Source organism: Columba livia, chromosome 8 (genome assembly GCF_036013475.1).
Source record: "Columba livia isolate bColLiv1 breed racing homer chromosome 8, bColLiv1.pat.W.v2, whole genome shotgun sequence".
NCBI lineage: Eukaryota > Metazoa > Chordata > Aves > Columbiformes > Columbidae > Columba > Columba livia.
In genome coordinates this window covers 26,661,516-26,674,310 of record NC_088609.1, presented here as the reverse complement: position 1 = coordinate 26,674,310, position 12,795 = coordinate 26,661,516, and the positions used below count along the sequence as shown (strand labels likewise).

Sequence of the window (12,795 nt, the reverse complement as noted above, 5' to 3'; positions counted from 1 at the left end):
AAGAACAGACAGACAAAAAGGTCTGTTTCCAACAATGTTCCCAAGTACCTCAGCTACCTAATACTCTTTTTTACTGGTTTTGGGAAAAGCTTTGTAATCCCTTAGGTAGAGAGACATACATTACAAATTCAAAGACAATAAAGAAAATGTGGGATTATCTCAGGGCCTGAAAAGAAACAGTCTCAATTGGGGTCTGTGGCTCATTTTCAGGAAGAGAACTGTGAAGTCTCTCTCATTAGAAAGCATTTTCACTCGATTACTACTAACATTTGCTAATTAAATAGTTCTTCTGACAGCACATTTCCCTTATGCTGACTTTACATCCTGGCCAGAATATCAGGAGCAAAGGAGAAAGAAAATAAAGAATTGGTCTCATTTCCAAGATGCTGAATGAACTAAGAATGGGTCCTTCTGTTGAAATACCTTAGCCTTAGAAAATTTGTAATGCAAAATGACATAAAGGGGGGCGATGTTGAAAGCAACTTACCTTAGGGCCAGGCTTTCCTGACAGGCCAGGCTTGCCAGTGTTCCCAGGAATGCCTTCTGGTCCAGGGTGTCCAACTGCTCCTTTCTGCCCTGCTGGCCCTGGTTTTCCCTTGAAACAAATTCAAATCGAATATAGCACTGTTGGCTCTCTTCACCACCACCGAACTAGATTTCAGCCACAGTACTTCCTAAACCCTACATAATAGCAAGCACGGTGACATGGATGAATATTTGCAGAGAGGGCTCCAAGTTAGGATGTTTGGTTTAAAATGCTGCTGGTTTAACCTTAGACTTGCTGTGCTCTGAGCATCTTCAGCTGAAACCATGGGCCCAACCCCTCTGCATGGCAGGTCTGGAAAACGGCTGAGAGAGTTGGTTCTTAAAGTGAAGCAAGGAAACCTGATAAAGTAATCTATTTATTCCTGTAAAAAAACCAACTGTATAACTGTTCAGCCTTCATTTTGCTAGATATTCTGTATGGTACATTCATAAATTTTTGCTGTTGAAATTTGTACATATGAAAAACACATACATGCATCTAATTAGACTAGTTTATGCTGACTTTTCCTATACATGCATGAAAAAGCCTCATGTCACATCCCCCAAAGGAAAAGTGATTTTTTCATTACAATTTTTTCCCTTTATACTGACATACACTATCTTAATGGGTTTGGAGTTCTGCAATTCTGTCTGAATGAATGCAATTTTTCAGAAACATAAAATATGCTAACTACAGCACATCTTAGTTGAAAAAGCACAGTTAACAACAGCCACATATAATATGAGAAGCATGCCATCTTAATCTTATTTCTAACTTCTGGTTGCTGAATTATCTTGCACTTGAGATATGCTTTGAGACTTCCTCAAGTTCCAGTTTTACTGTCTCTCCTCCTCACTTTTCCATGTTTTGCCTTTCCCTCTTTTCCTTTGCTGAACAATACTCTCTCTGCAGTCCTCCAGAGGGAAGAGCTGAGTATTTACAAAAGACAGTGTCCTTGCCTTCAAAAGGCTCTTCTTGCACTCTGCCCAGAAGGTACAAGCTCTGTGAAGCAGCTGCATTTCTCTGGTTACTGACAATGTTTTGACGTAAGGCAGTAAAAGTTTCTACACAACATCTGCTTACGTGGTATTATTTACTAGGGGACCAAAATAGCTCTGATGCATTTTGTTCTTGGTTACGTTTACAGAACACCTACTGCTTCCTGATTTCTACCCCCTCAGGGAAAAAGGGAATACAAGTTCGCTTCTCTACAGTAAAACAAGAAACAGCACCGAAAATTTCAGTTGAGGGCGTGCAAGAGAAAGAAGTAAACCTCAAGGGATCTGCCAGCTGTATCCATCACACACACACAGATCCAGGCTTCTGTAGGCTGCAGCTGTTCAAAGAACTGATGGGAGCCAGGACTGAACAGTAGTACAGTTCTGTGCAACATAATGTGATAACTTGCACATGGACTACACGCCACATGCAAAATTGGTCTAATTAGGTAAATTTACTTACAAGGAAAGGACCTTATTATATTAGCTGCACTTCACTCCATGTGCTGAGTAACTAAGTACAATTCAGTATGATTTAACACAGTTTCAAAAATTATTCTTATTTTCGCAGGGGTTCCTTTACACTACCTGAATAATAAGGAGGTTCTTTAGAGTGAGTGCAAGACTTTCTGGTACCACTGCCATGACTCACTTTTGGTTTTATTAGTTATTATTTCCTTTGTTTTATAACCTGAAGATAGACTGTAGAATGTTACTCACAGGAATTCCAGGTTTGCCAGCCTGACCGGTTGCTCCTTTCTTCCCTGTGGGTCCCTAAAAGTTACAAATACATGTGAACGGACAAATGTCTTAAACTCAATCCCCCAAGAAGAGCTGAGAACTGTACCCCTCTAGTACACATGTTCTCATTGCCTGGCTTTGGACCAGATTATTTCCATCTTGGGAGACAGCAGAAAGTTTTTCAAATAGAAATGAACACATTTTTGGTAGAATTGCATATATTTTTCCTTTTCCTACTAGGTAGAGTGTAGTTTTCAGAACTTTTTCCATCAACAATAGGCATAAAAATATTTTCACTATGAATCTGGCAATTCCTCCTCTGTCAGCCACATCTCTGTAAGGAAGTGGCTTTTACAGCACTGCCTGTGCCTTTTAAAAAGGGAGGTCCTGAAAAGCGTTAACGTATTATAGGTGCACTGAGTGTATGTGGAAGAGAATACTAGAGGACATTAGGGTCAATTACTGTCATATATGGCAACAGACTTTTTATCTAAGATGTAAACAAAAATAATATTTACTTAAATCAGACTTTTTTTTTTCTTGACCAATCTAGGAATCTGTAGTTTTAGAAAACTGAGGGATGTTGATAGGATGTTGAGGATGTTGAACCTCTTAAGTGGTTCAGTGACATGAGAGGCCAAGCACCAGGGAAGAAAAGCTCGGAATGGATGAAAAGCATCTCAGAGAACTTTGGTTATAGGGTATTCTTCACAGAATGTAAAGATCCACAGTATGAAATTTATCCTATGTCTAAGAGATACAACCACATGGACAGCAGGGACAAAAATAACATTTGTTAGCATAGATCAAGATTTTCTGCATTAGTTATTTTAAACACTGTTCTTAAAGCAAAAGTGACACTATACTATGCTGCAATACTACATAACATGCAATAAAGTGAAAAAGCTAGGGTCATTGTTAGCGTAAATGTTTTATAATTAATATAAATATGATTAAATCAGCAATATTTTGTTCTATTCCTTAATTTAATACATTTTTTTATTAAGACAGACATAAAAAAGTCCACCAATCAAAACTGGAACATGCATATTCAGAGAACTTTATTGTTTTAATTAAAATTTCTAAATGCATAAAGTAAACCCAGATGATTCAGAGTTGCAGTTTATGGGACTGACTTTCTAAGGCTTGCTACAGCAAGTTAAGACTGAATGAATATTTTCACTACTAATGCTTTTACATGAACCATTAGGCTCTTATGGGTTGCTGCAGGCTGGACATTGGTTCCATATTTGCAAATGGCAGTTTTAATCTGAGGGGCATTTACAACACATAGAATATATTCTCTGAAGGAAAGACAGAGGAATGACTGATTTTATCCTGTGATGTGAGTGGTCTTTCAAAGGCAATATATCTGAGTGCACGGCTAGACTACATGCTGCCAATGTCACTTTCTCCAGCTCCCCATTCCTAATCTACAACACATCCTTGCATTTACCTATAAAATTCTGAAACTCCAACAGAGTTGCACTATGGAACTTCTCAGACAAAATATCTTGTTTAATTTGCAATGGCAATTGAAAAGAAAACTTTTAGCCTAAATATTTTGAAATCTCAAAAGCCAATGAAATTCATCCCATGGAAGAATGCTTTTGGCAATTTTCAACACAGTACCAAGATGAAAAATTATTTCTAAAGGAAAAGGTTTAGGTTTTGATTTTTTTTTTTCATGAGTTGCTTGTTGATTATTCTTCTACTATTCTGTAGCAAATTCCTTATTTCCAGGTCTCTGAAAATTCAGTGCAGTCCAGTACCAGGAAGCTTCATTTATAGGCCAGACCAGTAAAATCCTGGGTGCCTACCAGAGCTAGTTTTCTGCGAGGAATTTAAGGGTGAAAATGGGTAATTATGCCCAGTTAAGGTATAATTGAATTATCTCTCGAATGTTTCCAAAAAAGCCTCTCATAATGCTTTGTATCACTCCAAAGTAAAACCACTTACCTACCAAATAACACAAAATTATTATCCCAGATCATTATGCATTTTCCCTTCTAAATTTTTATTGTCCTTGCAGGTATGAAAAGGAAACCCAAACACTGAGTTTTAGTCTTATACAACAGTTTTCCAAGGATAGTCAGTGAACAGGAAAAACATACAAATTCCAATTAAGTGCAGTTTCATTTTCCTGTTTTTTACTTACTTCTGAACCTCTTTCTCCTTTTGGCCCTTGCTCTCCCAATTCACCTGGCTCTCCCTTTGGAAAGAGCATATATTAAATAAATAAAAAGAACAAATTGGATGCACATGAAAACACATTTTCAATAGCCAATAGAGAAATCTCACTTGTTTGAAACACTTACTGGAGGTCCCTGCTGCCCAGTAGGTCCTCTAAGCCCTGGAAGACCTCTATGACCCTGGGAAGCAGAAAATATAACCTGTTGCAATACAAGTCACTCAGGATGTCACTCTCAGTGAGCTATAGATTTCCTTGTCAAGCCCACTTTGAGAGGTGCTGGGTGGCCCCAGCTTCACTGACACGACCTAGATAAAGTACACTCAGCTCTCCCGAGATCAGACCTCGGGGAGCTTGTCTTTAAATTCTTGAAACTGCCAGTGGGAATTACATATTGTTTAAACATTTCTGTACTTCTGTGAGCATAGATAATATTCAGTTTATAGATTTATTACTATGTCTGTCTGTATTATCTGTGTAACAAACAGGCTATTCCATTGCATTTCAGCAAACTGCATCGGTGATTAGGATGAGTTACCATCCAATTTGTATACGCTGAAAGACTGAATGCAATTATTGAATAATTGTTAGGATTAGATTTACAAAGAAATAGTGCTTGAATTTCAGAGAAAAATGTTTATTCATTCAGTATTACAGAATCACAGAATTGTTTAGGTTGAAAGGGACCTCTTGAGATCATCTCTCCATATGAAAGATGTTCCAATGTGTACCAAGAGCTCGTCAATGCAGTGAAGCACCAGTAAGTGCATCTCCACATACTTGTAAGAGAAGATAATACTTCTGCTCCACTACTCCATATGTATGCATAACGTACCATGTTCAAATAAAAGGAATAAAAAGCAAGAAGTATTACCTTGTAGCCCTCATCACCAGGTTCTCCTCTGTCTCCACGTTCACCACTAGGACCCTAGAGAGAAAACCAAAGAGCAAATTATAACAGGTGAACTGAAATAATGCAGTAGTGAAGTATCAAAAGAAAGCTGGGTTTTCTCTCAAAACAGACTAACCAACGAGATGGAACTGAGGATTACAAATACTGAAGTTAGCTTGTCTAAAAGAATAAATGTGTTTTTTTTTCTAAACAAAATGCATTGCAGTCAGGCAGTAGACACTGTATAAAATATTTTGTAGAAACTAAAAGAGAGACCTTACATGGGCATAAATAAAACAGGAGTATTGACTTCAGTAGAATTTCTACAGATCTATACCCATATGTATTTCTGATATCTGAATTTAAAATCTCTATGAATAAATGAAGATACTTTATTTTCAAGGGATACATGGAAAACACAGGGAAATTTGGATTCTTTTCTGAAATGTCTTGCTGTACTCAGAATCTGCTTTGATTTTGAAGTTTATCCTAATAAAAAGGCAATTTCAAACCCTCAGCATGCCTCGTACATATGATAAATGCACAGGAGCAGAGAGGACAGCAGGATTTTTGTGGGTCATGTGGTTCTTCCTGCTGCACTCAGACCCTTCACTAGCTCAGCTTTAGGGAAAGGCCCTTACTCTAGTCTCACAGGAAATGAGACTTCTCCCCAGAATTTTCTCTGTCATTGCAGAAAGTGGATCAAATCTCATTCAAAGGAAAAACAATGGGATAGGGAATTATGCCCATAGAACATAATGGCCAAGACTTCATCTAAGGATTGGCTGGATATCTTTCAGAAAATAATAAGGGACTACCTTTTTCCCACCTGTCTTAAGTAAAGGCACATAATGAAAAACTGACCAGGCATCAGTAACTGCAGGTGTATCTGTACAGTTCGCAAATGAATAGATTAGCCACTTCTAGTGCATATCCACCAACAGATAGCATTGTGTAACTGCTCGTACACTGCCCAAGGTTTCAGGAGCCTCATGGCATGTTTCCTAAAGGGAATCCACAAGGTGGAAAGGTCCTGCTTGCGACATTTGAGAAGTCAGCATTACTGAGCCAGTTTGGCTACAACGGAATTGCCTGGAGTCCCTTCTGTCCTGCATTACCATAACTAAGTTAAGAACCTAGTCCAGACTCTGTCTTCAGTTACATCAGGGTATTACAGTCCTGCCTTTGAGGAGGTGAAGTACACATATTAAGATTATTTGAAGAGAAGGAGGCTGTACAAGTATTACTTCTGGCACAATCAAAGCCTGAACATGAAACACTTTTAATAAGATTTTGAGATAGCATCCTGGGGGGGAGTGGGGGGGAAACAACATATTTGTAATTGCTGCCAAGAGATACCCACATACAAATTCAGTAAAAACATGGTTACAAATGCAGCTCTCTCTAAAACAGCTAAATTAGCTTTGTACTGATAATTAAATAAGTCAAAACATTTCTGGTTAGCAAAGCAATTCAGTATAATTCAGGATAAACACAGAGGATAAAATACTGTTCCTAAATGTGCTGATCTGAACACAGACTAGTGGCATTAGCGTAATTAAACACAGGGAACATACTCTTATGCAGGAAAGAGCACATCCGCATTTTTCAGAGGCAGATTACCAATTAAAGGACCATCATTCTACATTTTTGTACAAGGGGCTACTGACTCCTGAGACAGTGATATCATGTTTCAGAAAGAACCTACACTGGCTCTTGTCTTAAGAAGCACTACTATAATTTTTTGATAAAGAAAGACCTACTGGTTCACCTATGGGCCCAGGTGGTCCAAGGACTGTATTGTCTTCGCCTGGGTAACCCTAAAATAAAGATAAGTGTAAAAAAAATATTAACTTGGACATTCAACCTCATCTACAATGCACACATGTTCAAATGCTAATGAACACCCGGAAAGCATACTGTATAGATGCTCGAAGTGAACACAATGCTTATGGTTTCAATACAGTGGAAATGGTAACTCCATTTTAACATGTACCTAAATGCCCTAAAGACATTTAGGACTAAAAAAAAAAAAAAAAAGATAAGTATTTGCTCTATTCTCAAACACAACTATTAAAACAAAGTATTTGAACAACCTCCATGTAACCATTTCTTTCTTTAATGAAAAAAAGGATAAACAAGATATTTGACAAAAGGAAAAGGGAAAATTTCTTCCACTGTTTTCAGAAATAGACTTAATATAGAAAAACGAGTGTACAGAATACGCCAACAATCAGCCTGAACTCTATTAAATCTTAAATATGGAACAACTGCTATCCAAACTAATAGTAAAAAAAAAAAAAAAAAAAATCTATTCCAGATTGTATTTACCAACATTTAATGCAAAGATGCATTAAGGGTTTCCAAAGCACATCAGAGTGGTTTTTCAGAAGTGACCTGCTTTAGCAGGTGGGTTGGACTAGATGATCTCCAGACGCCCGCCTGGAACACATTCCTGTGTAGCCTCATCCAAGTGTTCTTGCTCTGGCGGGGGGATTGGACTAGATGATCTTTTGAGGTCCCTTCCAATCCCAAACATACTGTGATTCCTTGAACGGTATAATTCAGAACTCTGACTATGAATGATTTCCCCAGCTTTGCATTTCTTTTCATATTCTCTCACAATACTAATAAATATTGCAGGTGGCCTTCGCTGCAATCTGTGAAAAGCAGTGAGCATGCAGTAACATTTCCTGCCTTTATAATTATTCAATCTGTAAGACAGTATAATCCATATTCATACCTTTTCTCCTTTGGGTCCTGGAGGCCCTGGGGGCCCTGGAGGACCCTGGTGACCCTAAAAGAAGCAAACAAACCACAAATGAGTTCCAAAACAAATAAATAAATTATTCCAAATTTTCTTTTGGCTGCTTGTTACTATTATTTTTTTGGTTGCTTGCTAATAATGCTAAATAGTGACTTGGCACAAAATTAAAGGGCCCAGGCAGAAAAGGTATTGTGTGCAGGAAAAATTCTGTGCACAGTGGGAAATGAAAGGTCTGGCAGGGCTTGGATGCAGGTGAAGGGTCGAGCTGGGTCTCACTTCAGAGTTAGGGCAACTAATGGCAGTTTCTATTCAGAAAAGAGACATGGCAGTCCGGTCTGTAAGAGCAGGACTCAATCCGTCCACAACGATGATAATATTTTTCAGTGAAAGCCACAATATCCTTATGTCCTTCAATTAACGTCATTCAATCAGTTTCTGGTACCTGCCTGGCCAGACAGTAAGCAGAGGTGGTGGTTTGCTGAACAATCTTTATAATGATTAGCTGTAGGAGTTTCATAGGAACTTCATTCACAAGGGTGAGATACGTTGGACAAACAAGGGTTTCAAATCTGTGCACTCAGAAAACCCAGTCATCATTGCTAAAGCTAACATTTCTGAGTAGGCAATCACGTGTCATATAAACGTATGTGACTATCTGACACTCTGAAAGATATTTGTGTTATCCACATACAGATCCCCATGATGTTTGAAGTTATTTAGAGAACCACAGATTTACTTAGGGATGTGTGTGTACATGAATTCAGTAAAAAACTCACCCCATAACCTGGAATTCCTGGCTCCCCTTCAGGTCCCATTTCTCCTAGGCGTCCCTGTTAAATGCAAAAGCCAGTGATGAAAAAATGACCTCCCTTGTAAAATGTTACAATGGCCACTTTATTAAGTTATCACTTGGAAAAATCTTCAAATATTGAGATTTGAGAAGCATAGAAAAGTTCCTTGTTACATCCAACTTCATTTCATAAAGAATACCGGGCTTTTCCCTGTTCTGTGGAAAAAATGGTCAAAGTTTTCAGTCCTAATCTTATAATTTCTGTGCATAATTGAGATCAAAAGGATCTGAGCTTTCCGAGGTCTGTAGGACCTTTGTTTATAAATGCCAAGAGAAGCTGAGGATGGAACCACCTTAGGAAGTTGAGTCCTTCTCTTGAAAATATTGGCCGATAGTTACTTTACTTCTGTACTTCATGTGTTCAGGGACAGAGCGCTGCATTTACTGGCCCTGGAGCAGTGAGATGGGCACGTTGCCTCGGTAGTGCAGAGGCTGCAAGTGTTTGTGCATCTGTCACACAGCAGGGAGCAAGCTTGGGGAGCTTGTGATGAAAGGAGATCAAAGTTAATGGAAATACACTTAATTCAGTTAAGCTTGCATCAGGTTCCCATTCAACAGGAGTAGCATTCCTCATCTGAAATTCTTTGTTTCAGCCACAGCTAGAGCTTATTTTATGTAATAACAAACCCCGTTATTTCTATTCTTGGAACTGGAAAGGTTTAAGAAACAGCCACAGCAGTGAGATTATATTTGGACAGTGGGGCAATAAGTATTCCATGGCATGTCCTGCCATCCTCCTCCTCTGACTGTCAGATCAGGAACCTGCCCAGAGCATGAGATTACTCCTTCCAAGGCCATGGCTCATGTATCTGTCTGGAGAGGTTCACAGATCTCACTCTGATCTTGAAAGACCAGGGCACATATTGGGATGCACTGGCCGGGAAGAACACTGCCTGCATCTCCAGGTATCTCAGTAAATATTATGCTTGCTACAACCATGACTTGCCTCTTCCCATGGAGAGACAGATCTCTGCTAAACCAGAAATACATGAGCTTTTAAATAAGCATGTTTTGTACAAACCAAGGGACCTCGAGTTCCTCTTGCACCTTTGGGACCAATTTCTCCAGGTTGGCCAGATTCACCAGCAGGTCCAATTTCTCCAGGAGGGCCAATTTGTCCCTTTTCCCCCTGTTGATAGTGTTGTATTAAAAATAATATGAGATTGACATGAGGTTTCAAAATGCAGTTTATGTTTAATCAAAATGTGTAACAGCATTATTCAACAGGAGTATCACCTTGACAGATGTCATTTGCTGTAGTTCTTAGAACGCCTGAACCCAGAACTCTACAATGAAAAATCCGCTTTGCTAAAGCCTTTCCATGATTTTGTTTTGCTTTAGCCAAAGCTTAACATTTTTGATACCAGCAGAAACTGTTTTGAGTTGCAAAAATCACATCCTGATACAAATTTACATTTCCTAAGGTCCTGTATGTTATTGATTGCAGAATGATGACAATTCTAATTGCTATGGCTAGCAAGAAAAAAATTGGCTTGAAGTATGACATAAAACAGGGATAGACTTGGTTTAATGGAGTTATTTTGTAATGTAAATTCACATTTCAGATAAAAGGAAGGGATTGGGGAACAAGAAAAATACTACCTTCTTTCCTAAACGGCCTCTCTGACCTGGATTTCCTGGTGTTCCTTCAGGGCCCTGTACATTTATTAGAGAGAGAGAAAGAAATTATTGAGAAAAGCCTGGAAACATGTTTAAACTGTGCTCCAAATAGGACAACTAAGTAGGCTTTTGTAATGCAGAGAGGTGGGAGGAAAATTCTCATTAACTGTGGCTGTGAGCAAGTTAGTAGGACTGTTTCAAGTTACAGCAGAAACAAGCAGGCAAACGTCAGGGATCACTTATCTAACTAGTGAACACGCACTGAAACCAGGGTGGGGGGAAGTCCAACACATCTTGTCCACAGATAAAATATTACTTTAGGAATAAAACTGCTTCAAGATAACCACTGAATTTAGAGTAATACAATACACAAACAGAGGAAAACTAAGGAAACCTTGGGGCTGCCAAGCCAGCTGCACTGCCTGTAGGTGGAGGGTGCTATGGAGCTATAGCCCGGCTGCCTTCTCCTTCACTTCAAAACTGACTCTCCCAAAGGGCTGAATGTGTCCACTGCTTACCGGTTGCAATTTACCCAAAAGTTCTGTGAGTTAGAGGAGGTAATTTAACTTCAGTTTTAGATAAAGGGAGATACATTTGGGTTTGTTTGAGTGTTTTTTTTTTTTTTTAATCATTGTGGTGATAAGCCAGGGTAAATAGAGTTTAAACTGATTTGTGAAGAGTTAGGAAAACATTTAAGGAAAATGTAATATTACTCTCACCCTCAACAAAACTCTCAGACAATTGATTATAGGAAACTTATTTCTGTTTTCAAAACAGGATATTGTGATCTGTCTGCATCCGTAGGAGATCAAATCGAAACTGATGTGAATGCTCCCAAACACCCGGGAGGATGACTGGGGAGGGAGGCAGCTCTGCAGCTGCCATTGGAAAAACGTGAAAAATCCCCAGCTAACCACATCCTCCCAAACATCTAATTGCCAGACCTGCCTGTCTCACTGAGGCACAGCAGCACTGCTGATGTTCACTGTATACAAGTATAATTACATACAACATAGCTATGCCAAGGGCTGAGCTGTTCTATCATAATTTTAATTTTAAACCAGAAGAAAAAAAACCCAGGGTGGTATCATTGGATCAGGAAAAAAAATGGTTCTGTAGCACACTAAGCATGCTGACAACTAAAGGAGCATTTTTCTTCCTTCACTGGTAGAGTAGTTCACTGTGAAGAACCCAGGAGTTAAGAGAGCAGATTGTAACACTGATGCTTAGAGGACAGAGGGGACAGTGCTAACAGCCATTGACAGCTGGCCCTCCAAATAATGTTTACTCAGACTCCATCGTCATGTAGGAGCTACAGAGAAGGCAGCCACAGGATTGCAAGTGAGAACAAGACAGTTTTTGGTAAAGGAATCTGATGTCGGACTTAAAGCTACATACTTGCTTTGGAAACTGCTCAAAAATATTAGTTCACATTAAAAAGTTGCATAAAACTTCAGAAAAATAGATTTTATAGCTGGATTTTAGCTGCTAGGAGTGATGCCACTTTTTCTAGAAATGGTATTTTTAGACTTCCCTTTTGTTGTTAAGGTTTATTAAAAGGAGTGACAGCTACGCATGTATGTGGCAAGAACGTTAGCACAAAGTCTTAAATTGGAGCCAAATCTCGTGTGCTCTAAGGTCTAATGCTTCATCATTTACAAGCTGCTTAAAATGCCAGTTCTTTGCCCCAAGAAACTTTGAATCTAAACTAAAAGAACTAGGTAGCCCTGGGACAGCAAACAAAGCCATGAGTAGGGAAAGTGATACAAAACAACAGAAGATCTTACAGCATAATTTATGGTAGTGTATGCATCTTGCCAATTTCTTTGTGTGTTTTTAAAATTTGAAGAATGATCTAATACCTTGAGATTGCTCACAGTATCCAAATAAAGGTGAGGACAGAAATTAATGTCAAAAGGTTGTCTGGAGAGGAGAGATCTGAAGTGAAAGCCTCCAGGTTGTGTGTTGTATGTATCTAGTTGACAAGTGGTGAGGAATCACTGTCTGCTAAGAGGTCCCAGATTTAAGATAGGAAAAACAATTGTGTCCTCTCTCTACCAACCCTGAAAAGGGGAATCACACAGAAAAGGGATGCAAGTGAATTTAAAGATGGGCACCTCTAATTACCATAGAAAATCAGAAATAAAAAATAAAAGTAGTGAGCAAAATTAAAAAGAAAACAATTACAAAAAGAAAATGAACAAAAAGTC

General features: G+C 38.7%; 1 protein-coding gene across 2 annotated transcripts in view; it reads right to left on the bottom strand.

The window, feature by feature from the left end:
• COL24A1 (collagen type XXIV alpha 1 chain) overlaps window positions 1-12,795 on the bottom strand; it is a 136,408-nt gene that overhangs the window by 17,703 nt on the left and 105,910 nt on the right. For both annotated transcript variants that reach the window (XM_065072646.1, XM_065072647.1), the window contains exons 38-47: window positions 10,568-10,621; window positions 9,987-10,094; window positions 8,892-8,945; window positions 8,092-8,145; window positions 7,112-7,168; window positions 5,331-5,384; window positions 4,584-4,637; window positions 4,424-4,477; window positions 2,245-2,298; window positions 488-595 (exon numbers count right to left, since the gene is read on the bottom strand). In XM_065072646.1, the coding sequence (XP_064928718.1) occupies window positions 488-595; window positions 2,245-2,298; window positions 4,424-4,477; window positions 4,584-4,637; window positions 5,331-5,384; window positions 7,112-7,168; window positions 8,092-8,145; window positions 8,892-8,945; window positions 9,987-10,094; window positions 10,568-10,621 (651 nt within the window). The remainder of the gene's footprint in view (window positions 1-487; window positions 596-2,244; window positions 2,299-4,423; window positions 4,478-4,583; window positions 4,638-5,330; window positions 5,385-7,111; window positions 7,169-8,091; window positions 8,146-8,891; window positions 8,946-9,986; window positions 10,095-10,567; window positions 10,622-12,795) is intronic.